The 27691-nt window shown below is 42.9% G+C and overlaps 1 protein-coding gene across 4 annotated transcripts in view; it reads right to left on the bottom strand.

Moving 5' to 3' along the window:
- The window catches only part of FAT3 (FAT atypical cadherin 3), a gene marked incomplete at both ends in the record, with an annotated part of 342641 nt that extends 315809 nt beyond the window's left edge, over positions 1–26832 (bottom strand). For all 4 annotated transcript variants that reach the window (XM_084265956.1, XM_084265958.1, XM_084265957.1 and 1 more), the window contains one exon: positions 23538–26832. In XM_084265956.1, the coding sequence (XP_084122082.1) occupies positions 23538–26832 (3295 nt within the window). The remainder of the gene's footprint in view (positions 1–23537) is intronic.
- Between the last annotated feature and the right edge of the window lie 859 nt (positions 26833–27691).

Here is a 27691-nt window from a genome sequence, read left to right as displayed (position 1 = left end):
CAAAGAATAAGCCAATGGTAGTCTCCAAAACAAGAGAAACCTCCAAAAATGTGAATTTGATTCCAAACATAAATATGTCCCAAGCTAAACAGTTATGAAAAATGTTCCCAGTAAATTTATCCATGAGACAAATCCATCATTCCCATGCAGAACAAACCAGATTGTATTTGAGAGACAGACAACTGCATTCTCTCACAGTGCCAGTAATTTGGGAGGCACCATGGTATTTACTTAGGGAATGACTAATTGGGTATGAAGACAAGGGGGAAAAGAAGTGGGGGGGGGCTCTAATGTGCTAAAAATATATTTTTTAAAAAAAACCAACCATGAACTGCAGCTAGAAACATGGTCTTGGGGAGAGCCCAGGGACACGTCAGGATTCAGCTTCAGCTCTCTGAAGTAGTGGTGCATGAAAGGGCTTATTTGTCACCATGCCAGGCACTTGGATGTCACCGAAGTAATGATGAGGCTGAGAGGGAAGGGAGCAGAGTAGCAAAAAAAGAAACTCCCCCCCTTAGTCTGTCCAGCGTGTACTGTGGGAACGTGGAGCAGGTATCTGGGCACAAAGTCACCCAAAGATGTAAGCTGAGAAGGGAGGAGAAGAAGAAGGTCTTACCACAATGGGGAGAGCAGGAGCACTCTGCATTTTGTTTGAGTGTCGAAAAATATATTGTAAGAAAAAGTAGCATGAATTTCTCCCCCCTGCCCAAGCACAGTCCCCAGTCACACATCCCTGAGCGAATGAAAATCTTGCAGAGGAAGCGTCCCCACATACAGGACATTTAAAATGAGAGCCCAAGGTCGTACTGAAATGGGTCAAGAAGATCACAGAATGACCTGAGATGTCGACGTAATTTTGGTCACTGATTCTTATGACTGCATCAAGTACTCAAAAAAGTCAGGAACTGAATTATTTCTGTTTTAAAAATCTGCGATTCAGCAGGCTTCTGTACACCCACGCCTGCACTTATCCAATGGATTAGTCATGTACCACTACCAAAACAGAACAAAAATATTTTAACAAATCTCACACAAAGTCAAAACATAATTCCTTTACAGACGTGTTAGTCCACAAATCTGCTCTTTCAGTCAGCTTAGGCTGCCAGAATCTCTTATGGACATCTATTATACAGATCTGTCGAACCCATAATTCAGTTCTTGACATTAAGTAATAAATACATAATGCAGACACGCATTTGTCCTTTTCAAATTTCAGCTGAAATCCATTGCTTTAGATAAGAGCGTGACCTGTCCAAGGCACCTTCCAAAATTCAGAAAATCTCTCTCCACTGAGGCGTGTGCTCCCATCTTCATGTCCTGGCTCCTACTTGAAACAGGAGCTACGTACATCCAAGCATCTGACATGAAAACAGGAAGGGATGACTGCTTTGCATGCCATTGGCATGTGGAAGTGCCATTCACACAGCAGACACTTGTGGCAGGGCTCGCTGTGCAGGCACAACAGGAGGACACCAAGATCCGTAATTAAAATTTTCACAATCTCCTAAGCTTGGCAAGCGCCTCATTTTAATACATTTAACCTTACATGATTTCCATTAGCCTGGAGGGTGGTGGGTTAAACCAACGGTGAACTTTGCACTTTGCAAAGAGCTACACTCAAATTGTCTCTTTAAATTTACTTCTAAGAAGGGATATTGATGCTGAGCCAAAAGTTCAAGTATAAGGAAACATTTGGCTCTGCGCTGCTCAAACACGTAAGCGTTGCCTTTGCGGGGCTAATGTAGCTAGAGAGGGGTCTGCACTATACACCACTTCCAAAACCTCATGGATACCAGCCCTGCTGATTAGTGCTTCAATTGTTGTAGTCAAATGGAGGTCACTGCGGTAGGTGTTTTTCAGGGGAAATTATTAGGATGGGGAAGAATGTAGGGAGGATTTGCAAGAGATGAAAACAAATGACACTGGCCTTGTAATAAAAATTCTGAGTGCAGCAGGGAGGGGAAGATGTATCATCATTAGCTCATTTACTGGTTGTGAACTAGCGAGGGCTCATAGCCATGAATCTTTCCACACCGTGTGCACATTTTTAAGAAGGCAGCGAGCTCCAGCACGCACCCGTTAGATCAGACCCAATGATCACACGAGTAATACGCACCCAGAGAGAAAAACAACAGTTGAAGTTGTCTAGCTGGCATACTTCTGAAGTCTACTGCACTTCAAAAGGAGCAAGAGCCACAGCAGACACCTGCTCTGTCAGGGGACTCTTCCACTAGAAGAGGTACAGCACGTGCCTGGGCAAAATTGGGACTAAGCTCCATGAAATACTTAGCTCCTGTAAGTGCAAACACAAATTCTGACCCAGAAACACACAAAATTAGGCATGTGGGAAAGCATGAGCACACTGGTGTTCTTGTGGCTCTCAGCCATGTAGAAACAAGGTTGGATTTTCAAACCCACCAAAAAAAAGGGGTTAGGAAATCTGACTTTCCATGGCACTTGTGCTCCTTCGTTAGATGGGCTACTCTGAAGAACAGCAGCAGCACAATAAGGCTGAGGTTAATCAAAGAAAGAGACCCTGGGCCCATGTAGGGCAAAGCCCTTTCAGGGAGAGCTATCACTCCATCTGCCACCCCCGGAAAGAAAGGCCTGTGGTCATTAGGAGAAGGCAGAAACAGATCAATGTAAGGGACAATGCAAGGTCTGGCAGGAATTCAACACAGAGATTTACTGCCCTTGTCTTGTGAGTAAAGGCAGAAGACATCATGGTGCTGGCCCCCTGTACGGAAGGAGTAAAGACTCAAGGATCGTGTAAAGGTAAGAGAAGAAAGAAACAGCAGCTGTGAAAGGAGGAGGGGATGACATGGGAAAGAGAAATCATTCCCAGTGAGGAAATGTTCTTGTTAGGTGACGTAGATTAGAACATTGGCATTTGCATCAAAGCCATTAACTTCTGCCTCCATGCTCAGTCACCTCTCTGCCTTAGGTAGGAGCAGGGTTGTGCTGGTGAAGAGTTGCAGACGGACGCAGCAGGATGGGCCCATCCTGTGACTGGTTCACAGGCAGTAGGGATTAAGTTTTACAGAGGAATTTAAAAGTCTAAACCATACCGACTGAAGTCTCTTCCACAGTGAATGGAGTTAAATCCACCTGGCAAGTGGATTTAAGTGGATAAGTGATGTTCGCTGGGGGTTGGTACTGGGGCAAATCCTCTTTAATATCTTTAATCATGATGTGGATGAGGGAATTGAGTGTACCTTCAGTAAATTTGCAGACAACACCAAGTTGGGGGAAGTGTCAGTCTGCTGGAGGGTAGGAAGGCCTTCCAGAGGGCCCTGGACAGCTTGATGAGCAGAGGCCAATAGGATGAAGTTCAACATGACAAAGCATCAGGTCCTGAACTTTGGTCATAACAACCCCTGGGAACACTACAGGCTTGGGGCAGGGTAGCTGGAAACCTGTACAGAGGAAAAGGATCTGGGGGTGTTGTTTGACACTTGCCTGAACATGAGCCAGCAGTGTGCCCAGGTGGCCAAAAAGGCCAATGGCATCCTGGCCTCTAACAGGAATAGTGTGGCCAGCTGGACCAGGGAGGTGATTATCCCCCTGTACTCAGTTCTGGTGAGGCTGCACCTCAAATACTAGGTTCAGTTTTGGGCCCCTCACTAAAAGAAAGACATCGAGACCCAGGAGTGTGTTCAGAGAAGCTGGTGAAGGCTCTGGAACACAAGTCTTAAGAGGAGCAGCTGAGAGAACTGGCATTGCTTAGCCTGGAGGAGGCTCAGGGGAGACCTTATTGCTCTCTACAACTACCTGAAAGGAGGCTGCGGTGAGCTGGGGGTCAGCAGGAATGGCTGCAAGTTGTGCCAGGGGATGTTCAGGTTAGAAATGAGGAGAAATTTCTTCTCAGAAAGAGTGGTTGGGCATTGGAACGGGTTGCCCAGGGAGGTGCTGGAGTCACCATCCCTTGGGGTGTTTAAGGAAAGGTTGGATGAGGTACTCAGGGGCATGGTTTAGTGAGTAATATAGGTGGTGAGGGAACGGTTCGACTAAATGATCTTGGAGGTCTTGTCCAACCTAATTAATGATTCTGCGATTCTTTTATTTCATGATTGCAAGCTGACTACAAGATCATTGTTCCTCCCAATGGCATCTTCTCTCTGAGCCCCAGCTCTCCCATCAACACAACAGTAGGTGGAGGCTAAAACAGTGTGTTCATAAAGGGCTCAGTTCAGTAAAGCCAATCCCATTGCAAAACAGACAGATATTTAAATCCCACTGGCTTTATTGGGTTAAAAGCACTTTGCTGACTCAGGGCCCCATGCTGATGGCAGTGACAATAAGAAAACTCGTGACAGATAGACAGGTGGAGAAGATATATCAGGGTGTGTATGAATTTGCTAGAGAAGACTTTCAAAGGGAGTAAGAGACAGAATTAAAAAATGGGAGAAAGCTTTCTAGTTAATTGAAGATTAAGAAGTAGAAATAGAAAGTGCAACACAGCTGAAGGTATGATAGGTTCACAGCAGAAGGCAGGAGATTACTTTATAGTCTTACACAATTAAATTAATTCCTTTTAATCTTTTTATACACATTGTAAACAAGATCTCTCTATCCCATGAAAATTACCTTTTAAAGGATGGGTAAATACATTAACTAATCCTAAAATCCCAGAAATCCCAGTTTAATTTTTTTCTTTTTTTTTTTTTTTCAGAAAACAAAAGCCAAGCAGGGAAGAGCTCTGTAAACAGTTTTGACCTTCAGAGAGCTTGGCACTCTGTTTATTTATTCAAAAATGAAACACTGCTTCAAGCAGCTAAGGGGGAAGGGGGAAAAAAAAAGGTCATTTAAATGGAAATGGCTACACCTCATGTGTAATAACGAAGAGGATGCACCCTCAATGTCCCTAATATTACACAAAAGCCACCAAACAGGTAACTGGTACCAGCACCTAGAAGTAAAGTCAGGTGAAAGATAAAGCTCTCACTTCTCTTTTTGGAAAAAAAAAATTAAAATCAGTCTAAAACCATCCAGCAAGACGTGGCAGTAGAAGCAATTTTGATGATGGCTTTTAGTGTAGATAATTACTTAATATCCCTTCTCATGTCCATCAGCAAACATTGTCATTCCTGTGGGTATCAGCGCACACCTCATGCTAGTGCAGGTGAAATAGCAGCACTCTGTGCTGGCAGGCAGGCAGACTCACTGGGGGCTTGTACGCCCATTCCAGACCTCATGGAAGGAACAAAGCCACCCTCAAGGTCCATCATTACCGCAGCCTGAGCCCCTGGGGCTGTGAGTGCTCCACAAAACATAACCCTGTGCTGGCATGGAAGGGACCCTGCAGTTTCCCAACCACCTCCACTGCCCAGTCCTCTGAATCGTCTCATTTCTTTCAGAGGCTGTTTTTTTCCAGAGCAGAATATCCCAATGAATAATACAAATACACTACACTATTTCTTTGTAAATTTAATTAAGCGACTGAAGGGAGAGTTAAAACATGGCCATGCAGTGTAGTTATAAACTGCCGCCCTGCCCCATCATCCCTAGGAGAGCAAGGAAGGGAAATGAACAGCCACAAAGATGGTTTAGAGTTTTGTTTCCAAATACCTGCAGTGGGAAAAAGAAAAATCTAAACAGCAAAATCTGAGATTTAAAAAATTTTATCAATATTTTCTAGCAAAAAGGATGTAGTGTAATATAAAGGACACTGTGAGTCTCACTTTGGTCTGAATGTGTAGATAGGTCCGGCCATTTATATACAGATATAGAGGAATTCTGATTATACAGCTTCAATAGTTCCTGTTCCACCCTAACATCGAGGGTGTAACGCATCACACCCAGCAATATGGAACTCTAAGGTAACACCGACACAGAAACATTTATTCATACAGGAGTTTCTTCATGCAAACAAAGACACCCAACTGCTTACTGCCCTGTTCCTGCTCAAGAAACCTTATCTAAATAAAGGACGGGGGATGAAAATGCTGGTTCCTCCCAGGTGAAGAGCACTGAAGGCAGGAAGGTTACAGGACATATTGTTGCCGATGAGAAATGTGGTCTGAAGGATTTTGAGCTGAAGTTTCAGGACAATAAAACTCATAATCTGCAACTGCTGCCGTGGTATAACAACTGGCAAGACAGTACTTTTATATATATATATATATTTCGTTTTCATCTGCGATACTGTACATTTTGCTGCCATGACAACTAAACATTTTCTGCCCATCTGTACGGTGCCAGAATAGATATATACATCTGTTCATGAATCTTGTTTTTAAAAGACAGATAATATTTTCCCAACTTTTGTATGTTTCTAAAGCTCTCTTCAGAATGAAGCAGAATATTGCGGCTTCTCTAAAATACAGGTCCATAAATCACACCACACAGGCAGAATGCTGCCCAGGAGATGCTCCTAACATCGCTCATCACCACCACAAATGAAAAAGTCAAAACGGAGGATGGTGACAAGGACCAAGGAACATTACCTTCAACACACACTCCCTCTCCGTGTTGCCTTTGCTTATCACCATTAGCAGTATCACTACCTAGAGACCTACTTTCTTTGCCAGCTGATTAGAAACACAAAGCCATTCTCACAAAAAAAAAAAAAAAAAAAAAAAAGACAATATATGAATGATTAGGGACAGGGAAAGGCATTTTATTGCTGTGTAGTTTAATAATTCTTTGAAGTCTTTGTAATATCTTCCATCCCTAAGCTTCCACATCTTTAGAACACATAATTCAATAAATAAATTAACTTTGGTGACATCAAGCAACTCAACCAAGGTTGCATTTGCTTTGTCCTTAGGCACTTCCATTAAATAAAAACTAATTTTCTGCACTAAAGAGCCACAGCCCTACACAGCCAGGGCAGGCCATGACACTGGCACAGGAGATTATTCCCAACTACGATAAATAACAGGTTCCAGAAATCTTTAGGAAGATTTTCAGCTCTGTTCTTCAGTTCCAGAGTCATGACAAAATGGGGGAAAAAATTAAAAAAGGGAATAAAAACCCCACCACAACGGGCTTCTGGAGTTACAAATACTGCAATGTGGAGCAAACAGTCTTGGTGGAAAGTAGCTTGAAATTTAGATTGTAATGGGAAAGAAAACATTCCCATTTGACCCCTGAAGTAAAAAGCAAACAAACAAACAATATAAAACCAAAAATCCCCCCTCAAAATAAAGAAGGTCAAGCATCCCATGAAAGAGAGGTTCGCAGATCTGATTGCAAGGTATAAGTCAATGTAGTTACTGAAACAGTGGAAAAATGGGTGGAATATGAGATGGCAGAGCATCTTTTCCTAAAAGAACTACTGTCGTCTTTCATGCCCCACAACACAGCAAACGTTTTGGCAAGGCAGTGAAGCCATGCTAGACGCATTCCTTTAGCACATTTTTGAGCCAAAATACCACGTGCTGCAGGCAGCTTTAATCTTCTTCCCCGTGCTGCCTTGAACCGCCTGGCCCCAAGCCCAAAAATGAGAATTACTTGCTCAGAGCAATTCCTGTCCCCTCTCTGCTGAACCTCATACTGGATTTAAAACAAGGACACCATGGCACGGCTCCTTACTGACATGGCAATTACTCTAAGCAGGCAGGTTAGCTAGTAGCTGCCAGAACTGTTTATTAGGTAAATGAAGAGAGAAGCAAGGACTGAGCTCCTGGTGTGCTTCACCTTGCTACACTTACAGTGCATGCATCAAGCCATGGCACAGACACAGAAGCTGCATGTTTCTGGTGTGCTTTGCTGTCTGCTGTCCCGCAGCTGGACATGCCTCCAGCCACAAAGGGCTGGAGATCCTCACGCTATCTGGGGGATAATCCGGCACAAAACCTCTGGTTGTGGTTAGTAACAGATCCCCACCTCACCCCATACCCTCGATAAATTACTTATGGTATTACAGAAAGCATTATCTGGCTCAGGAACACTTAAGCGGATTTTTCCCACAGTGCCCGAGAGGCAGGAGCACAACTCCTCCAAAAACTTGTGGGCCTACCAAAATGGTCTCACATTATTTTTTACAAGGAATGTTTTACCAAGGGCAACAGCCCTTTCCACTTCTGGCCATCAGCTCCATGACCAGCAAGAATGGCTGAAAAAAAAATGTAGCTGCAATGCTTACCTGCTTAAAACGATGCATCGTAAGAATGGCTGCGACATGGAGCTACAGCCAGTCCCTTGGCAAGGCCAGATGGAGATGTAGCAGTTACAGCAGACAAGGGAGCAACAGTAAGGATTCATCTCACTTAACAGCGAAATGTATTTTCTATGTTGGTTCCAAGACAAGGCAGGTTTTGGAGCATCACTCACCCCTGGAAGGCTGAAAGGAACGATCGGGCAACCTGAGCGCACGGCTGCTGGGTATGTCCAGTGCAGTGAGTGTAACATTGCTACAGTTAATTATTTGGAATAAATGTACTAGCTTAAATAGGTCATTGCGGTGCTACAGTTCTCCTTGGAGCTTAGACAGGGAAAGAAGTGATTCCTGAAGGGCCTTCTCCTTTAACACCCTCCAACTCCAAATAGCAAGTGACGGCGTTACACACAACCACCACGATGCATCTTGATACGTGTTTCCATCAAAACCACTCACTGCATTTCGGAGCCATTAATCATGTGAGACTCACAACTGGCACAGCAACGCCTCGGACAATGTGACGATCATTAAACTTATTGCACAGACAGGTAAAGCGAGGCATGAAAAGGTTAGTCACACTGCCAGAAGGATTTCATCTCTCTCCGGAACATACAGTAAGCAGCTTTCGCCATCTGATAGTTGCTCTGACTTGTGATGGCAGCTCGCGGCGCAGGAGCCTACACCATAAACACCATACGCAAAATCAGCATCCTGATCAGCTAACACACCGAATCCGCATGTGAGCACACACCTCGCTCGCTCCGGCACTGCTGCTGCTTCCACAACAAAGCTCTGGACACATGTTACTTCCAAGCCATTCCTCCATCCTGCTAAAATCACTTCTCGTTTATCAGGATGACTCTGCCCAGCAAGCTCTACAAAAGAGGGTCCTAGGAATTTCCTGTAGGGAGAAGTTGTAAATGTCTGTCCTGGCTCAGTAGGAATGTTAATGGCTTGAGCTATACCAGTGCAACTCCTCGTGAGAATGCTCTCAAACCCATGGGATCACAGTCATATTAATCCAGTATAAAATCACACAAGCATCAAATGGGCAAGCCGAACCTTAGCTTCATCCCTAATCTCCCTCCTCCAGCTCCACCAAAATGCCTAGCATTTGCAGGTCCCATAAGTTCAATCATGGAATTGATCCTCTCACTTCTTTTCTCAAAACAAGATGACTTTTGGAGAAAAATCGATTGCCCTATTGAACTGGCTCACCAAGAGGCTACATGAAAAAATGAAGGCACTGCAGGCAAGTGGTTGGAAGCAGCACTCAGGACCAGGAACAGGCTGATTTCATCCTAGTCAGAACTGGTTAATTTGAGCTGAGAAACACAGGCATATTTCACTGAAAAGATGAGATTCTTAACAAGCAATTCAAGTTCATCCAGTAAAATCTGTTTTCTTTTGTGCACAACAGCCCTTAAGGAACAACGATGGGGAAGATGGAATCTCCTGGACCTACATGACTGAGGGAGGAGGATCATGGGTCCTTTGTCAGAGGTTCTCTTTCCCTCCAGGGACCTTCCAGGAGCTGAAATCCTCTTGTCAAAGTGGACTGGATTATGACGGACAGTTTCCTTCCCTGTGGCCTCATGGTTATTTCTGACCATGTTCAATGTCAAGACAGAGCTTCCAACTGGTATCAGAGGAGTTTTACTATGTGGGTACAGCGGAAGGGAAACAGATTTTCTGAGAATTAGCTGGACTTCGTCTTCGCCAGTAACAGATTAATGTTCATTATGAAAGATTAAGCAATTAAGGGAAACCCCTATGAAAGAGCTGAAACATGCAAAAAGTTTCAAACACTGGTGTGTTTACATGAAGACCACATGAACCCTTCTGTGCCCGGAACAATACAGGAGCACAGCACTTTGCATTGCAAACCATCAACAAATTCAATCTCGAGAGTTCAGATAATTGAGATATAATCTAAATATTACTTTCCATCTTTAGAGGGAAGCAACAATGGGTTTTGACAATAAATTGATGGGGGGCCAAACTCTAGAGTCAGCAGTCCTAAATTCATTAGGTCACATTTATTAAACAGATTTTTGCCATTTACCCTTTAGCCACCACGGCTAAATGCCAGTTCTGTTCCTTCCTCATAAACAGTCCTCATCTCCTCTCTAAATGTCACTGTAGGCACAGCCTTTCTTTTCTGATTATTTTGCCTTTCTCCAGAAGGACGTTTTGTAACTCAGAAGGAGCTTGCTGCCCACACTGAACTACATGTTCCTGAAAGGAAGATATCTCGTTAAAGGTAGAGCCACAGTAGGAGGCAAAGGAGCCACACACCTGCCAAAAGCACCTCATCTCATTAACAAACGGCTGGTGTAAGTGCTCATCATGGAGATGAAGACACACCATTAATTTGCTCTGCATGTAGGCACTTCTCCATCCCTGGTACTGTGGGAGGCAAAAAAATCACACATTAAAAGTTTGTGAGGCTTCTAATGGCAGTAGCTCACATGGGCTGAATCTGCTGCATTCAGGATTTCCATAAGGAGAAGAATGAGATGGATGCCTCTGAAAAGCGGTACTGGGAAAGGTTAGAGTAAGGGAGGATACTCCATCCCTGGGAAGGACCCTATAGCTGCTCAGAGCACCCAGCACTGCCCAGAAGACCCATCACCAAAGTCCCACTGAGGTTTCACTGCGACGTCCCTCCAGCTGCCAGCAGCCACAAGAGCTCCAGCTGTGAGATCCAGCCAAGCTGGTGCTTGCCAGTACCCAGTCCTCTTCCTCCTGCCCACCAAAACAGAAGGATATAAACCCAGAGAAAGTTGTATTAATTCCTGATGATGGCTTGCACTGTGATCTGCTGTCACCTAAAACTCACTGCTTAATGAGTTTAAGGAGAGGTAATAAACCTCATCTAATATAGCCCACAGAAGTAGAATTTTAAAATCACAGGATGCATTAGGTTGGAAGGGACCTTTAAAGGTCACCTAATAATGATGCAGTCCTGCAGTAAGCAGGGAGATCTTTGCTAGATCAGGATGCTCAGAGCCCCATCAAGCCTGACCTTGAATATCTCCAGCGATGGGGCCTCCAATACCTCTCTGGGAAACCTGTTCCAGAGATCCACCACACTCATATGGAAGAACTTCCTAATATGCAACCTAAAACTCCCCTTTTTGAGTTTATAACTGTTATCCCTCATCCTACTGCTAAATGCCCTCATGAACAGTTCTTCCCCAGCTTTCTTACAGGCACCTTTCAGGTACTGGAAGGCCGCTATAAGGTCCCTCATTAGCCTTCTCTTCTCCAAGCTGAACAAGTCCAACTCTCACAGCCTGTCTTCATAGCAGAGGTGCTCCAGCCCTTTGATCTTTTTTGTGGCCCTCCTCTGAACACGCTCCAACAGGCCCATGTCCTTCTTGTATTGAAGGCTCCAAAGCTGGACACAGTGCTCCAGATGAGGTCTCACCAGAGCAGCACAGAGGGGCAGAATCCCCTCTCTCAAACTGCTGGCCGCACTTCTTTCGATGCAGTCCAGGACGTGGTTGGCCTTCTGGCCTGCAGATGTACAGTGGTGGCTCATGTCCAGTTTTTCATCTATAACACCCCCAAGTCCTTTTCCTCAGGAATGCTTTCAAGCACATCATCTCCTAACCTGTATGGATAACGGGAGTTGTCCCAACCCAGGTGCAGGATACTGCACTTGGCTTTGTTGAACCTCATGAGGTTCACCTGAGCCCACTTCTCCGGCCTGTCCAGGTACAGGTGCTCTCTGGCATGCTTACCTCACCACCCAGTTTGGTGTCATCAGAAAACTTGCTGAGGTGCACTCAATCCCACTGTCACTATCATTACTAAAGATATATTAAATTGCACTGTTCCCAGTACAGACCCTTGAGGAACACTGCCTGTCACCATCTTCCATGTGGACATCAAGCTATTGACCACCACCCTCTGGATGTAATCATCCAGCCAATTCCTTATTCACTGAACAATCTACCCATCAAATCTGTATCTCTCCAACTTAGAGAGAAGGATGTTGTGGGGGACCGTGTCAAAGGCCTTGCAGAAATCCAGACAGATGACATCTGTAGCTCTTCCCTTGTCTACTGATGCAGTCGCTCCATTGTGGGAAGCCACTAGATTGGTCAGGCAGGACTTGCCCCTGGTAAAGCCATTCTGGCTGTCTCAAATCACCTCCCCGTCCTCTGTGTGTCTTCCCAGACAGAGATGAGGCTGACAGACCGGTAGATTCCAGGGTTCTCCTTACCACCCTTTTTAAAAATGTCTGTGATGTTTCCCCTCTTCCCAGACACCAGGGACTACACCTGACTGCGATGACTTTTCATATGTCATGGAGAGCGGCTTGACAACTACACCAGCCAGTTCTTTCAGGACAAGTATTATGGTGCCAACCAGTTTGCCCTCGTAGACTATCTCAGCAAGAAACAATAAAATCCAGTCCTTTTAAAACTATCTCGAAGATCCTATATAGCATAAGAAGGGTGGGCTTCTATGGAAAGACATGATGGGAGTCAGGAAAATCCATCCCATCTGACACCACATGCTATGGCCAAGTACAGGTTCATAACAAAGATGCTGAAGACCTGAAGTTCCCACTGTTTTTAATAAATTTCTACATTGTCATTTCCTGCCCCCACCCCACCAAAAGAAAAAGAATCAAACTATTAACTTATCTACACCTCTCACACCCTTTCAGTAAAATGGGAAACTACATAAACATTGTACATCAAAGAGCTTCCTTCATTAAAATGTGAAAAATAATTTGTGTACTTTAGATGAAAGGTGTTTTGGGACTGTGAAGTATTCTGGCAAATTTAATTAAATCCTATAGTTATTCGCTCATAAAAAGCAAGCGTTTGGGGGAAAAAAGTTATAAAAAAATTAACTGATTCAGAGTTAGGGTTTGTTTTTTTTCTTTTTGCAAAATCTTTACCTTCCGAACTGAACCACTGGTGAGAAGCAAAACTATTTTTAATGACCTACATGGAAAGTTACATTTCCAGAACATGAATTCTCAGTAAAACTTTTAAATGAAGAGGACAAATTCCCCAATAATTATGAGTATAAATCATTATGGGCTTCAGAGATCTAAAATCAGAAATGAATTCACTATGCAAATTTTAGTAAAACTGAAAAATCAAAGGCTTTAACTGTGATGTATCCATCACACTGCAGAAGCAGAGAGCTGCTGAAACCACATACAATCAGATCACTCTCAGGCCAATGTAAATACTTCTTCATAATTAGTCCTGACATAAATTAAAGCAGGAAAGTTTAATTTCATTCCTTACAGTTGCTTGCATGTTTATTCATCAGTTCTAACGGCCAGGAGCTCAGGTTTATAACTACAAAATGATTTTCAACACCAAAAGCAGCCATCTAGCTCGAGCCAAACCCAAACCTCTCCATCTCCTTAGCCCCAGAGCTGCTTACCCCTAAGTCCATCACATCGGAAAGCCATCCCTATACACGTACAGTTTTGCTCAACTCCAAGATGAAAAAAACATCAAAGTAAATGAAAAGCATTTCCTAAGAGCAGAAGCTTCAGGCTGCCTCTCTCCTGAGTGGGGGTTATTGTAATCAGACTGTCATCAGTGGGGACCAGCTGCAAAGTTCAGGTGTACCAGCTACAAAGATATTGTTTGTTTAGTATTTTCTGGACATCCAATGGCAAAAAAACCCTGTGTATCTAAATGGAGGGGCTACACAGCTTGTCCAGATGTACCCAGTCATTCAGATGGGGGATGCGCTGGAAGGTACCCCAGCTCTCTGCAGAGCCACACTCTCCATATTCTTTTCCATTCCTCTGATGCAGGCAGCGTAAGGAAGGCCATGCACAGTCCCACCTCTTCACAGACTTCCTGCTCCCATGGTACACAGCAGCAGGACTTACCAAGCAGAGAGCAGGTACCCTGGGCAAGACTCACCCAACCCCCTTTCACAACCTGGGGTATGACCCAACTCACCTTAGCTGAGCACCAAATTCATGTTCCCTCACTACACTGAAGTGCTGGAGCATGTCTAATGAAGGGCAGTAAAGCTAGTGAAGGGCCTAGTCCACAAGGCTGATGAGGAGTGGCTGAGGGAACTGTAACTGTTTAGCCTGGAGAAGAGGAGGCTGAGGGGAGACATTATTGCTCTCTACAGCTACCTGACAGGAGGTTGTAGTGAGGTGGAGGTTGGTCTCTTGTCCCAAATAACAATTGAAAGACAAGAGGAAATGGCCTCAAGTTATGCCAGGGGAGGTTTAGATTGGATATTAAGAAAAATTTCCCCGCCAAAAGGGTTATCAGTCATTGGAACAGGCTACCCAGGGAAGTGGTTGAGTCTCTATTCCTGAAGGTATTGAAAAGATGTGTATATGCTGTGGTTAGGGACATGGGTTAGAGGTAGACTTGGCACCGTTAGGTTAACGGTTCGTCTCTATGATCTTAAGTCTTTTCCAAACACAATATTTCCATGATTCTATGTGAGACACTTAACCAGGGGAGCAAAGCTGTATGAGATAAGCACTGCCTCATCTTATCTGTCCAATTTAAGCCCCATATCACCTAATTACAATGCCAGAGAGGGTAGCCCAGGGCCCAGCCAGCAGTGGGAGATCACGCAGCTTCCTACACAACAACATTGCCCCATGATCTGCTGAACACTGGAGGCACAAAGCCTGCAGAGATGACTTCAAAACACTCCAAGAAAAAGCAAGAGGTGACAAACTCCTAACTACAACAGAAGGCATCTACACCCTTTCTGTTAGGCACAGACGAAATGACCAGGTTGATGTCAGTGGAAAACTTAACTCTGAGAACCACAAAAATTCATTAGTGTGAAGACCTAATGCAAACCAACTGCAACGAAAACTCCCTCTCCCTGTGCACTCAGTTTGGCTGTCTCTCTGTTATTTCTTATTGGCAACACTTCAATGCTAATAAGACACCATAAGTGTATAAAATGCAATAAAGATGTTTACATTAAACAGCAGACTACAGATTAAAAGAATCTGTTCCATGAGCTAGAGAACCTCATCTCTAAACATCATTTTTCCAGGTAAGCACATACACATGAATAGAGATCTGACAGCAGAAGGATTTGGTAATTTTATTGTATTTTACCTTGCTAGGAAAAGATCTAATGAGTTCCAAGACTTGAACACTGAGGTTAGCCAAACAGCCTTAAAATATGACACAATTTTTTAGCAATGAGAGCAATGAAAGATTGGAAGAGCTTTCCAAGCAAGTGCCTGATTCACCAATAGTTGTACTCCTCAAACTGCAGAGAGCTTCATAAAAACCACCCCGTAATCCAGCTTCCTGGCACTTGAATATGTACTGAGGCAGGGGAAAGGTACGTGGATTTGTATTTTTGATCAGCCCAGTGTTAACACGTCTGCTCTGAACCAGCCCCAATAATTCCTGATTAACTCTGTTCAGTTCTACTGCTCTCTAAAAAGCCAAACAACTCGCTGCAAGGGTCAGGCAGCAGGATGGGTCCTTGATTTTATTGGCCACTGGAGATTCCTCTCACTTGGACTTGTTTCAAGAAAGGATTAGGCAGTACTTTAAAGTGGCTCCACGTGATCTTAGACACTGTGGAAACATCCTCCTCTGTAGATCCCAGGAGAATGGGACCACTTCTATCGCCCTCCACATACTCATAAGCTTGCAGTTCTGCATTAACAGCACTACTCCCCAGCATTGCTGGGCTTCCACTGGTGCCCATGATTAGCAAAACGGATTTTTCTCCAGTTTCCTCTGAGCTACCAGGAATTGCTCACATGGGAAGGCAGATCATGGTTTGAAGGTGCTCAGATGCTCTGTTTTCCTCCAGTGTCATCAAGGCTTGTTACCATTGCTGGCGTTTTTGGGCATAAGTTTTCTGCAGAAGCACCTGTGATAATTGAATGGACTGTGATGTATATAATGAATATACTGTGATGTATATAATGGATATAAAGGATACTGTAAGTGTCACTTCTGGCTAAGGGAGAGAATAACAGAACACACCATAGTACACAATACCCTTGGAAACAAATCTCAAGGCTGATAATGCAAACTGTGCATTTCTTATTAATAAATAAATTACTCGGGGATTGTCCCACCATCGGGGGCATCCTGAATAATAAAAGAGATTCTCCACATATTTTTCTGAAGAAAAGGTGCAAATTACAGCTGGCTATAAAAATTATACATCATGAGCTGTTTTATGGGGTATAAAGCCAAGAGAGCTGAACAGCTTGAATGGAAGAATCCTGCATGACTGGCCTCACTCGGGAAACTTTCAAAGTATGTCAGAATGACACTAAGGGCCCTTTAACGTAAATATTTTTGAAAACTGATGCCTTGCTTTAGGGTTCATATTATTAAATAAAACCTTAAACAAATTCACTCCAGTGAAACCAAGACAAACCTCGTTCCTTTATTAATTTACAGCTACAAATGACAGGGCAATTATAAACACACAGACACAAAGTTTATAAAAAACCCCTTAGTTTTCCACCACAAATAGTTTTCGAGAAAAAGAAAAATGTTAACAATTACTTTCCTAAAATTGGAAAACATAAATGAAGGAAAGCTTGCAAGACTAAAAGCTGCCAGTGATAACTCACAGAATGCTGATAGTGCAGTACTGCACACTCAGAAACCACTGCTCTCAGGAATGCTTTATTCATGCCTGACACAGATACAAGATGACAGACCAGATTTTGGCCAGGACTGTGCTCTGTGATCTGTCTGGCATGGTCCTTCCCAGAGAGGATGCTCAGGAGAGCCATCGAGGCTAGGCTGAGGACCAACAATCTCCAATCACGAGCGGTGGCTGCAAGTGCCTCCCCCAGAAGCATCCCCCTCTCCTGAGCCACTTCCCAGCAACACCCACTGGCACTTCCCTCAGCATATGGCCCAGTGTGTCTTTGAAACCTGGTTTTAGAAGCCTGGGATAATTAAGTGGCTCCAAAACACTGGCTCTGGGCAATGAAATTTGCCTATACTCACCATGAAAATAAAGAACATGTGTAATACAAATGCCTCAAAACTCTGCAATGGTTTCAGTTCCACAAGTGGGCCTGCCCAGATTTACCCACCAGCTCCTACAAGCTTTCATGAAATTAAGTGGCCAAGGGGAAAAAAAATGAAATCCCGTATCACAAACCATTTTTATTTCTCCTTGATTTCCTTTCAAGAAAATTCTAGGAATGGTCTCACATAAATATTTATCAGAGCACTCAAATTGTAATAAATGAAAGTACACTTCAACTTGCATACACAATAACTGAAAACTATTTTAAAAGACAGCAACAAGATGCAAAGAGTCTGCAGCAATGAATTTATTCCCTCCTGCCAGACAGATACACCAGGCAGGTCTGGTTTATTATAAACTATATCATCTGGTGTTTCTCGTTCCCATTATTAATCATTTGAAGACATGATTAGGGTTTTCCAACACCGATTGGCTTCTTTTTAGACTCTAGCCACAGTTGTCAGGAATTTCTATCACTTATTAAGGTACCTTAAAAGGTATCAAAACAGAAGATCTGACTGCTATCCTCGGCACCATAAATAAATCTGTGGAGTCTGGAATAATTTGCACTCCACCTCCATTTAATGGTATCTTTAAGATTTCAGCACTGTGAAAGACAGGCTTCCCGTCTTCGTTTGAATTTCAGGGCTGAGAACACCTAAAGATAACAAGTTAACAAGGTCATCTCTAACTCTGTGTTCTTAACAGGGGGCCTCTACAGGGGTGGGAATTAGTGCCGGCTGATGCCTAAATTTAAAGCTCCTATGAAAATCAGGGGATTCAGACTCTTGAATAACCTTAGGAAATGAGGTTATTAAGTTTTGAAAGCATTGCTTGAGTCCATGCTTATGGGCTTTGCAAGAACATCAATGATACCCTAAGCATTTCATTAACACCACTATTTTATCTCTGTGTTCTGTCTCAGTGAGACTTGAGATTCAAAAGACACTGCTTCAGTGTTCCCACCTATGCAGTAATGCTGGGCATTCCTTGCACACCAGGGCACTGCTGCACTATCTCTGGTCAAGCCTACAAAAAGTCTCTGCAGCAGAGTATGTTGAGCATGTCTAGTGTCTCTGCTCCTCTGAAACTCATGTTGTTAATTATCTATTACTAGTAGATGCACTGGTAGTGTAGCGGTAAATATAGAAACTCTTCAAGTGCCAGGCTGTTACATCAACTGTGCACAGAGTAGAAACACATGCTAGACTAGAAAGTGAAGCTTGAGTCAAAAAATGGTGTTTGGCTGAACCACAAATCATTTAAAAAATGAGAAGGAAGACGTCAGCATTTAGATTAGGACTGATCTCATCTAACTCAACCTTTTGAGAAGTCAGGATGTCTCACTAGTTGTCCAAGTCCCCAGAGCACCCAAAAAGAGGCATTGCTAGATGACTGTTAGTCACACAAGGTAGGTGGCATCACAAACCCATACCCATTTGCTGTAGTCACCACCAGCTCCTGAGACAGCAAAAAATACACCATTTTGCTGTGGTATCTGTACTTTGAGGGTGTACATAACAGAGCTGAGAAAATCCAGGGGTTTATGAAGGCAGTACAGATTCTTTGACAGATACCATTTCCAGAAGATCAGTTTTATCTATTAGAGCTACCACTACAATGAAAACTCAGAGAGCGCTGCCTTCCCACAAAAATCTCTGACAGATCTCTGTTCATTTTGTGTTATGACAATCTGGAAATAGAGAGGTTTTTAACACAATTGTCCTGGTTTCAGTCAGGATGGAGTTAATTTCTTTTGTAGCAGCGGATGTCCGAAACCAGGACAACAATTCTCTTCTAAGGAACTGCAATTAGCAGACTGGTGAGGAGTTCAGAGAAATATACCAGTCAGGAAGCGATACTCAAGATAAAGAAATAGCATGAGCTTCTTCATAGCTCCTGAATTGCCTAAAGGGGAAGGTAACACCTACTTCAGCAAGTAAGGTCAAAGCATCAGATCTTCATGAGTTTCTACAGATGGAAAAGAAGGTGGGATGCTCCTATCCAGCACTGTATTCTCAGAAAAGGAAGAACTATAAAATATTAGCTGCGCAACTCTCACTTCTGATACTCTTTAAGAAGCTTTTTTCCAGTTCTTATTTTTAGAAGTAGATTTATGTGCAGGTTTCATATTGAAAGACATTTCCTTGAAATTAGCCTAAAATCATCAAACTGGTAGAGAGGCATCTACACATAGGATCTAGCAAGTGAACATGACAGCATATATTCTTGTTTACAGCTGGTTTGCAGTTAAGAGGTATGAGTTACATATGACCAAAGCAAGAAGTCTAGTGTAGACTTCTACCTCTGAGGTAGTCATACAAGGACCTTTCAGAGTTCAGCACAAAAGTACATTTTTAGAGCATGATTCATCCAACTTATTTCATGTTTTTACTCCAGGGTAAAATGAATCATGTTTCTCAATTGTCCATTTCTCTGTTGACTACAGGAAAACTTGCAGTGACTAGTTCTGCTTGTAGATGTTTCATCCTATAAATAACATCTTAGGAGTCCAAGAGAATGAGAGGGACACAAAAAATTAAAAGGCAGTTCTGAACAGGTGACAGAAGGAAGAGAATCCATAAATGGCAGGAACACATCATGAGTCCCTCAGTGCTGTAAATGGCGATCTTGAGACATTTCTACCAACAGTCAATACTTAGACCAATGAAGATAGAAAAGCAGTGAGTTTTAACTAGACACCTAGGCTGGTGACAAAATGAGTCCCCTGAGGCTTGAATCAACAAATAGAAGTCCTCTATTGAAAAAAAAGTATTCTTTTTAACCTCTAAAAGGTCTTAAACCTTTTTTATTAGCTATGAATCATAAGCGGAGTTGTAAATCCAGAAGACTTTTCGTCTGTTGGCTACAGCACTAGTGGGATACCAGGGATGAAGTTAGAGAAGGTCAGGAACTGCTGACTTCTGCTTCAGGAGAGCTTGCATGGACTTGCAAATTTGCGCTGGCTCTGCCTTCTGGAACAGGTGGGTAAGCCCTTCGAAACAAATTTGGAAGTGATTGACTAGGCTGTGGGACCAAACGCATGTCAGATCTCACCTCAGCAAATACCTCTAACTGGCAAACGCTCACTGTGCTTCTGGTTACTGTCACATACAAACTACAGTATTTTACGGAGAATGCTTAACACAACAACAGTAATCCTCAAAACTGATTGATTCTCTGCGACACAAGGCAAAGAGCAGCCCTGTGAGAAGGAAATCCCAGGCTCTGCCCAACCACACTGCAACAGCACCAAGATTTGCACACATACCCTGTGTAGAGAGATCCATATTGGCCAACATGGAGGAGAGTCTCAAGATCGCTGACCATGAAGCACTGTGGACAACAGCCTGTTGTGGCACCCACACCACAAGCCAGGTCAAGTTTGGTGAGGTTAGATGTGCCTGTCCATACCTGTATGCACCTGTATACATCTACAGTGGGACAAGAACAAAGCCACCACGCCAACAGGTGCATGGCAGCATGGTGCAGTGTGGATCCACCATGCAGGCCAACTCCTCCTCAGGTATCTCTGCAGTGCTTCCCCTCCTCAGGATCAATGTGCCTCGAGGAGCAAAGGCACACCACAGCACATGGGGTGAGACCATTAAGATGGAACATCACAGAATACAAATAATGCACTGGAGCAGAATTTTGCTGAAAGCAGACTTGCTTGGAGTACAGCCTGCTCACATATCTGAATGAATTTGGCCCAGTTTATATCCTAATGATTATAATGGATAATGCAGCCTTCTTTTCATTAAGGCAGCAGCCCAAAATATTGATTTGTTGTACTTCACACTCCTGCTTACCTTCACAAATTTCAGGAGAGACAGTGCATAAGCCAATAGCACTGGTCAGTTTAGAAGTGACAAATTAACTGCACTGAAAGTAAATAAACAGCTATCTCTTTGTGAATTAATTCAATATGTGACTGGAGCTCTTTCCTACAGCTAGAAAGCTGATTCATCATTCAGCAGCATTTAAATTGCCACCAGTTCAATAGCACAGTTTTAATGTTGTGTCCTATTTGACACAGCAGGTCAAATTCTGCACTCAGGTTACAACAGCACAACTCGGAGTAACTCCTGAAACCCCAAGCCCTGCTCTCCACATAGCCCTGGTTTCAAGAAGGCTTAAGTTGTACTAAAAAATTGAGGGAAACAGGTATTAAAAGAATCCAAGAGAGTGTTTTATTCTGCTGTATTATGAAGTGTCTTCTGAAATGGTTCAGTGAAACAGGGCAAGTGACAGGGTTGGTTCATCTGCATGAAAATACTTATGAAAGAGTGAAGAACAAATATATTCGACTTATAAAGTTTGGGGTGTGGGTTATTTTTTGCCCAACTAGAGTTCAATTGTGAAACGAAATAAAGTATGTTTACTGTGGAATATTGAGTACAATTCTGACTGGTGTAAAATGTTAATGCTTTACAGAAGAGGGACCCCAACTTACTAATATAGGCTATCACCCCTACTAGTCCAGACACAGGGTAAACCCCCTGGTTGATTTATCAATGAGCAATATGCCCTAATTTATTCTCCCTAACAATTCCTTTGAGTTCCATAAATGTTGAATCTTTAGTTTTTCAGACCAATGCTGCAGCACTTGGATCAGTCTCCCATCACTTTATAAAGAACCTGGAAAGAGTCCAGTGGAGGGATACAAGGATGATTAAGGGCCTGTAGCATCTCCCCTACAAGCAAAGGCTGAATGAACTGGGGATGTTCAGCCTTGAGAAGACTGAGAGGGGATCTGATCAATGTTTATAAATATCTCAAGTGTGGGACACAGGGAGAAATGGCCAGCCTCTTTTCAGTGGTCTGTGGGGACAGAACAAGGGGCAATGGCTTCAAGTTGGAGCATGCAGAAGAACTTCTTCACAGTGAGGGTGACAGAGCCCTGGGACAGGCTGCCCAGGCAGGTTGTGGAGTCTCCTTCTCTGGAGATATTCAAGACCCATCTGGATGCCAATCTGTGCGACCTGTCCTAGAGAACCTGCTTTGGCAGTGGGGGTTGGACTTGATGATCTCTTGAGATCATTTCCAACCCCTACAATTCTGTGAATCTGTGAACCTACTTAGCTGAAATCGATGCTACTGAATAAGCAGGTGGGCTAAAATTTTCAAATGCAGGAGCTTAAAATTGAAATTCATGTTCAACAGCCTAAATAATATTGCCCAAATGCCTTCAACTGCTATTAGCACAGTAGGATATGCCAGTTCTTAACAGTTCTGGAAATTAGAGTAGGCTCCCTCTTGACTTTTGACATTCAAGTTTGATGTTTCTGGACACGAGGTTTTGACTGTGTCATCTGTGCACAGCTGCAGCAGAGAGACTATAGCACAAATAGAATAAAAATATTTTTCACTGCTTATGCTCAGACATGATCCACAGCATTTGTAATGTCGTCTGTTTTTCATAATGTTCAGTTGAGAAAGTTGACATTTGATTAAAACAGTTTGATTTTGCCAAAACATACATTTTAATCTTATGTTTTAATACCACATTCTCAATTAAAAGCTTTAGAAAAAGACATACAAAGTCTGCTTAAATCACAGTAAGCCCACAGACCTAACACATTTAATATAATTTTTGAAACTGTTGACTAATATTGTTTAATTTCCTCACTACTTCTAGTACCACAGCTGCATCATCACTCCCAAAAGCTATCAGATATTTAAACAGCCAGTTTGTTAAGTGTTTTGCTGTCTAGCCTTTTATACTTAGCATCTTCCTCATTTTCCAGTAGGGCAGTGCAGTAGTGAAGTTAAACCTCTCGAAAACTGTCACTCTGTTAATACTGTTTCTAACACCGATGTTTGTACCCTGCTGCCTCGAGGGAAAGCTGGCACGGCCGGTCTACAGTTCACACCTTTCCCTGTATTTCTACCATTACACAAGGTTTCCAACACTGATGGGCACGGTGCTACAAGAAAGCGTATTACACAGAATGACACATCATTCCAGGCAGCTAACTCCCATGAAAAATTACTCCCACCAGCAATAAGAACAAGACCACAAATAGTTTTTAGGATGAAATAATTCTTGTTTCATGCTCCTTATTTCCTTTCATTGGGTTTTACACCGCGTTCAAGGTCATGAGTGTTCTGACTCTGTGGAGGTGACCTGAGTAATTTACAATGATCAACAGATAATACAGTGACTGGAAGCAAGTAATTCCGTAACTATCACCGCTTTCTAAATGGAGTCATCACATAGCTGCTGAAAAGGAATGTGTATTATTTCACACCCAGAGAGTGATGAATGTAACCAGGTAATTAAATCATGTAATTGCTGTGCCTGGAAAATCCCTATTTATAATTTTATCTTGCTTTATATTTCTTGTTAAGAGTAGAAAATAATTATGCCTAAGCTTTACTTTTGCAAAAACCTCTATAAAAGGAAACGGAAATTAGAAACAAAACTCACCAGTTTCTTCATCTATGCTGAATCTCCCCAGGCCGCTGCCATCTCTGATGGAATACTGGATCTCTCCGTCCCTTCCAGAGTCCTCATCTCGAGCAACAACTTGTAAAACACTTGTACCGATGCGGGAGTTTTCCTTTACAGATCCAATGACAGCAAAGTCAGGAAAATAGGGGGTATAGAGATTTTCATTAACATCCACCACTTCAACTTCCACAAAAGAAACCGAAGAGAGAGAAACCGGTCGCCCCTTGTCCTTCGCACGCACAGTCAGGTTGTAGAACTGCTGTTTCTCGTAATCAAGCTCTTTGTTCAAGCGGATGGCACCGCTCGCTTTGTCTATCTCAAACCGCCCATTGTAATCGTTCACCAGTGAATAACGGACTTGACCTCCCAAGCCGAGATCTGGATCATGAGTTTCCAACCACGCTATGACAGTGCCAACTGGCAGGTCCTCAAGGACCTTCACGCTGTAGCTGGATGGTATAAAGGCTGGAGAGCAATCATTGACATCATCCAAAAAAACTTTCAGAGGCACAACGGAAAACTGCTGATGGCCACTCTCTGCTTTGTCCCTAGCCTCAATCTTCAGTGTATAGTTTGCTTTTGATTCCCGGTCTAGTTGATCAGCCACATACACCATTCCTGTGGAGCTGTTGATGGCAAATTGCTGAGTGTCTGTCAGTACGGAATAAGTCACTTCACCATTGGATCCTAGGTCTTTATCTCTGGCTTCTACCTGGATAATCTCTGTACCAAGACTTGTACTTTCTAAAATATTAACTGAGTAACTGTCCTGTAAAAAAATAGGCATGTTATCATTTGCATCCTCCACGGTCACAGTCAACAGTCTCCACGCAGATTTCTGTGGATTACCTAAATCATAAATTGTAATATTAAGGAGATAGAGCTCTGTTTTTTCACGGTCCAAGGGCATGAGAACATTTAGTACTCCAGTCTCCATGTCAATGTTGAAACAACTATCAACATTACCATCAGAAATGGTATAAACTACTCTCCCATTAAAGCCTGAGTCTGCATCATAAGCTTTTATTCTCAGGATGGTGGCACCAACTGGCAGATCCTCTGAAACCTTTACATCAGTAGGGAATGACTTGTCAAAATGAGGTGCCTGCCTGTTCACTGAATAAAAATCAAGAAAACCATCTTCCAAATTCAGCTTCACATTTGCTTTTGCCTTTTTGAGTAATTTTTCTGCCAGCTTCTGAGCAACTCTAGTTTCTCTACAGCTAAAGGTCTTTGAAGACACTTTCCCATGAACTACCGAAATATTAACAAACATAGCATCAGCAAAGTTCTCTCCATCAGTAGCCGTTATCTTAAGGCCAAAATTACTGTTCTTTATGCCAGAATTAATTAGAGATTTTTTAAGCTGCAGAACACCAGAGTCAGGATTTAAATAGAAAATGCCAAGTTCGTTTCCAGAGATTATTTTGTACTTCACAAGCTCTAACTCATCTATGTCTATTGCAGAAACAGCAGTGATGTGACCACCAACAGGAAAATCAGATGAAATCACCCCCTGACACGCCACTTTTTCGAAGAGGGGCTTGTTATCATTTACATTGCCTATGTATATGGTGACATTCACCTCACTTTCATGGCGGTAGGGAGAGCCCCAGTCAGAAGCTCTCACAATGAACCTGTAGCTTTCTGGCGAAGACTCAAAATCCAGCTCTTCAGATGTGCTGATGACACCTGTAAACTGGTTTATTGTAAATGGGAGTGAGTTCAAACTGGCAATGCTGTATGTTATGTATCCGTTTTCTCCCATATCTTTATCGACTGCTGAAACTGCCAAAACACTAGACCCCACTGGGATGCTTTCGTTGACAAATGAGCTGTAGGAGGACTGCTGGAACTCCGGAGTGTGATCATTGGCATCTTCTAACCTGACAGTTACGTGTGCTTTTAAATCACTACCTTTGTTCGTACATACTTCTAATTCATAGAGGTCCTTCTCAACAATTTTCAAAGAACGAGCAGTAGTAATAAGGCCTGTGTTGGGATTGATCTTAAAGTACTCAGCTTCCTCACTTGGAGATATTCTATATTCCACACCTTGTGGCTCTGGCATCAGCTTAACTACTGCAACCACTACACCAGGAGGTGAAAACTCACTTATCGAAACATCATATGCTTCCTTTTCAAACTTCAAGGGGACACTTTCTTTCTTGGGACTAGCAATGTGGACCAGTTTGACTGCAGAAAATTTCTGAGGAGATCCTTTGTCCTTGGCTTGGAGAGTCAGGTTATAACCATATGGGAAGCTGTCCCAATCAATAGGCTTCCTTTCTTTGATTTTGTACTCGTTCATCCATTTACCTTCTTTAGTCAGAAAGAACTGTTCTAGCGGATCTCCAGCTACAATAGAAACAGACTCTATTTCTCCATTGGCTCCTTCATCTAGGTCATCAATGTTAACAACTGCATAGGTAGGCTCTTTGTCTGATGGGAAAGGAATATGGGTTACTACATTTATCATTGGGGCATGTTCATTTATACGTTCAATGTGAACATAAAGCTTGGCAGTACTGCTTACGCCATTGTTTCCATAAAGCTTCATCCCACGGTCCACAGCCAAAATCTCAAGATCGTATCTGTTTTTCTCATCATAGTTTAACCGGCCACTTAAGGAGATAACACCACTTGTAGGATGAACTGAGAAGAGATCAACTTTGTTTTTGAAGTAATAATAAAATTCACCATTGGACCCAATGTCCGCATCTGTCGCAGTCACCTGTGCAATGCTAGTCCTTAAAGGTGTGCTTTCTGCTATTGTGACAGAGTACGTGGTTGGTGAAAACAAAGGTCTTAAGTCATTCATATCCAAAACCTGGATGTTCACTTTTGTCCATGCTTCCAAGTCCTCTCCTCTGACAGACCCTTTCACCATCAATAAATAGTTGTCCTGGATTTCTCTATTCAATATAGCAGAATTGCCACCTTTAGTCCTTATTCTTAGGAAGCAAAAGTCAGCAATGATGATTTCCTCTGCTTTAAAAAAGCCCTCGTCATCGCCAGACACTATCCTGTACTTGATATCCCACGAAAGGTCAGTCAGGGTAATGCCCATCCTCGTTTGACTGTTGACATAGGTCCTGGCCGCAGAATTCTCATACACCGTAGCATTGTAACTGGAATGTGTAAAGTGAAAGCCAAGCGGGGTGGTCCCATGAGCCACCTGGCAAACAGACGCCAGGAACTTGACAACCAGAAGGGCAAGGCATGTTGGAGGTGGCCGTGAGCCTGACCAGCGGCCCATATTCACCTCCATCACATCATTCTTTCACCCTGTGACAAAGAAAACAGGATATAGTTGACCAAGAGATAAAAACTGTACTGTGAAGTGTCATGTCAAAATAGCTTACCATATTTCCAATCAAAACACAAATATATCCAAAAACTACTCCCTGTATATTGAACAAAGCAGAAAGGGGGAACACTGTAAATGCATGCACATACACACACAGACACAAGCACCAGTTTGGGATATATTTTTACATACGTGAGAGTATTTAGTATGCATGTGTGTGAACGTATATGCACATAACTTATAGACATATATACACACACATAGGTTTATATACTTTTTTTAACATGAAAAACTCCTATGAGACACTACCACACCTTACTGACACGCACACAGCCCAGAATAATAATCATATTGAAAAAAGCTAAAATCAGACACACACGTTTCATTAAGTGTATATAAGAGGATGAACCACATACAGAAATTGCTTTATTTTACCAGTAGCTCTAACTAAGCCTAAATTTATTTGTTTTCAGAGCATATTGGAGAATGTGATTTTAGTCACAATGTTTGGAAAAGAGACAGGATTTTGCCCAGAGAAGCTGTGGCTGCCCCTGGATCCCTGGCAGTGTTCAAGGCCAGGTTGGATGGGGCTTTGGGCAACCTGGTCTAGTTAGAAGATATCCCTGCCCATGGCAGGGGGTTAGAACAAGATGGGCTTTGATTTCCCTTCCAACCCAAACCATTCGGTGATTCTATGGCTCCATGAGCCTATGATTTTCATTATATAGCACCGTGACAGTCAAACATTATCAGTTTTATTATGCCAAGAAAGATCACATGGTTGATGAAATTTGAGTCACCAAGAACAAATAGTACATAA

This window comes from Gallinula chloropus, assembly GCF_964237585.1.
Source record: "Gallinula chloropus genome assembly, chromosome: 1".
NCBI lineage: Eukaryota > Metazoa > Chordata > Aves > Gruiformes > Rallidae > Gallinula > Gallinula chloropus.
This window is presented reverse-complemented; position numbering and strand designations above follow the sequence as displayed.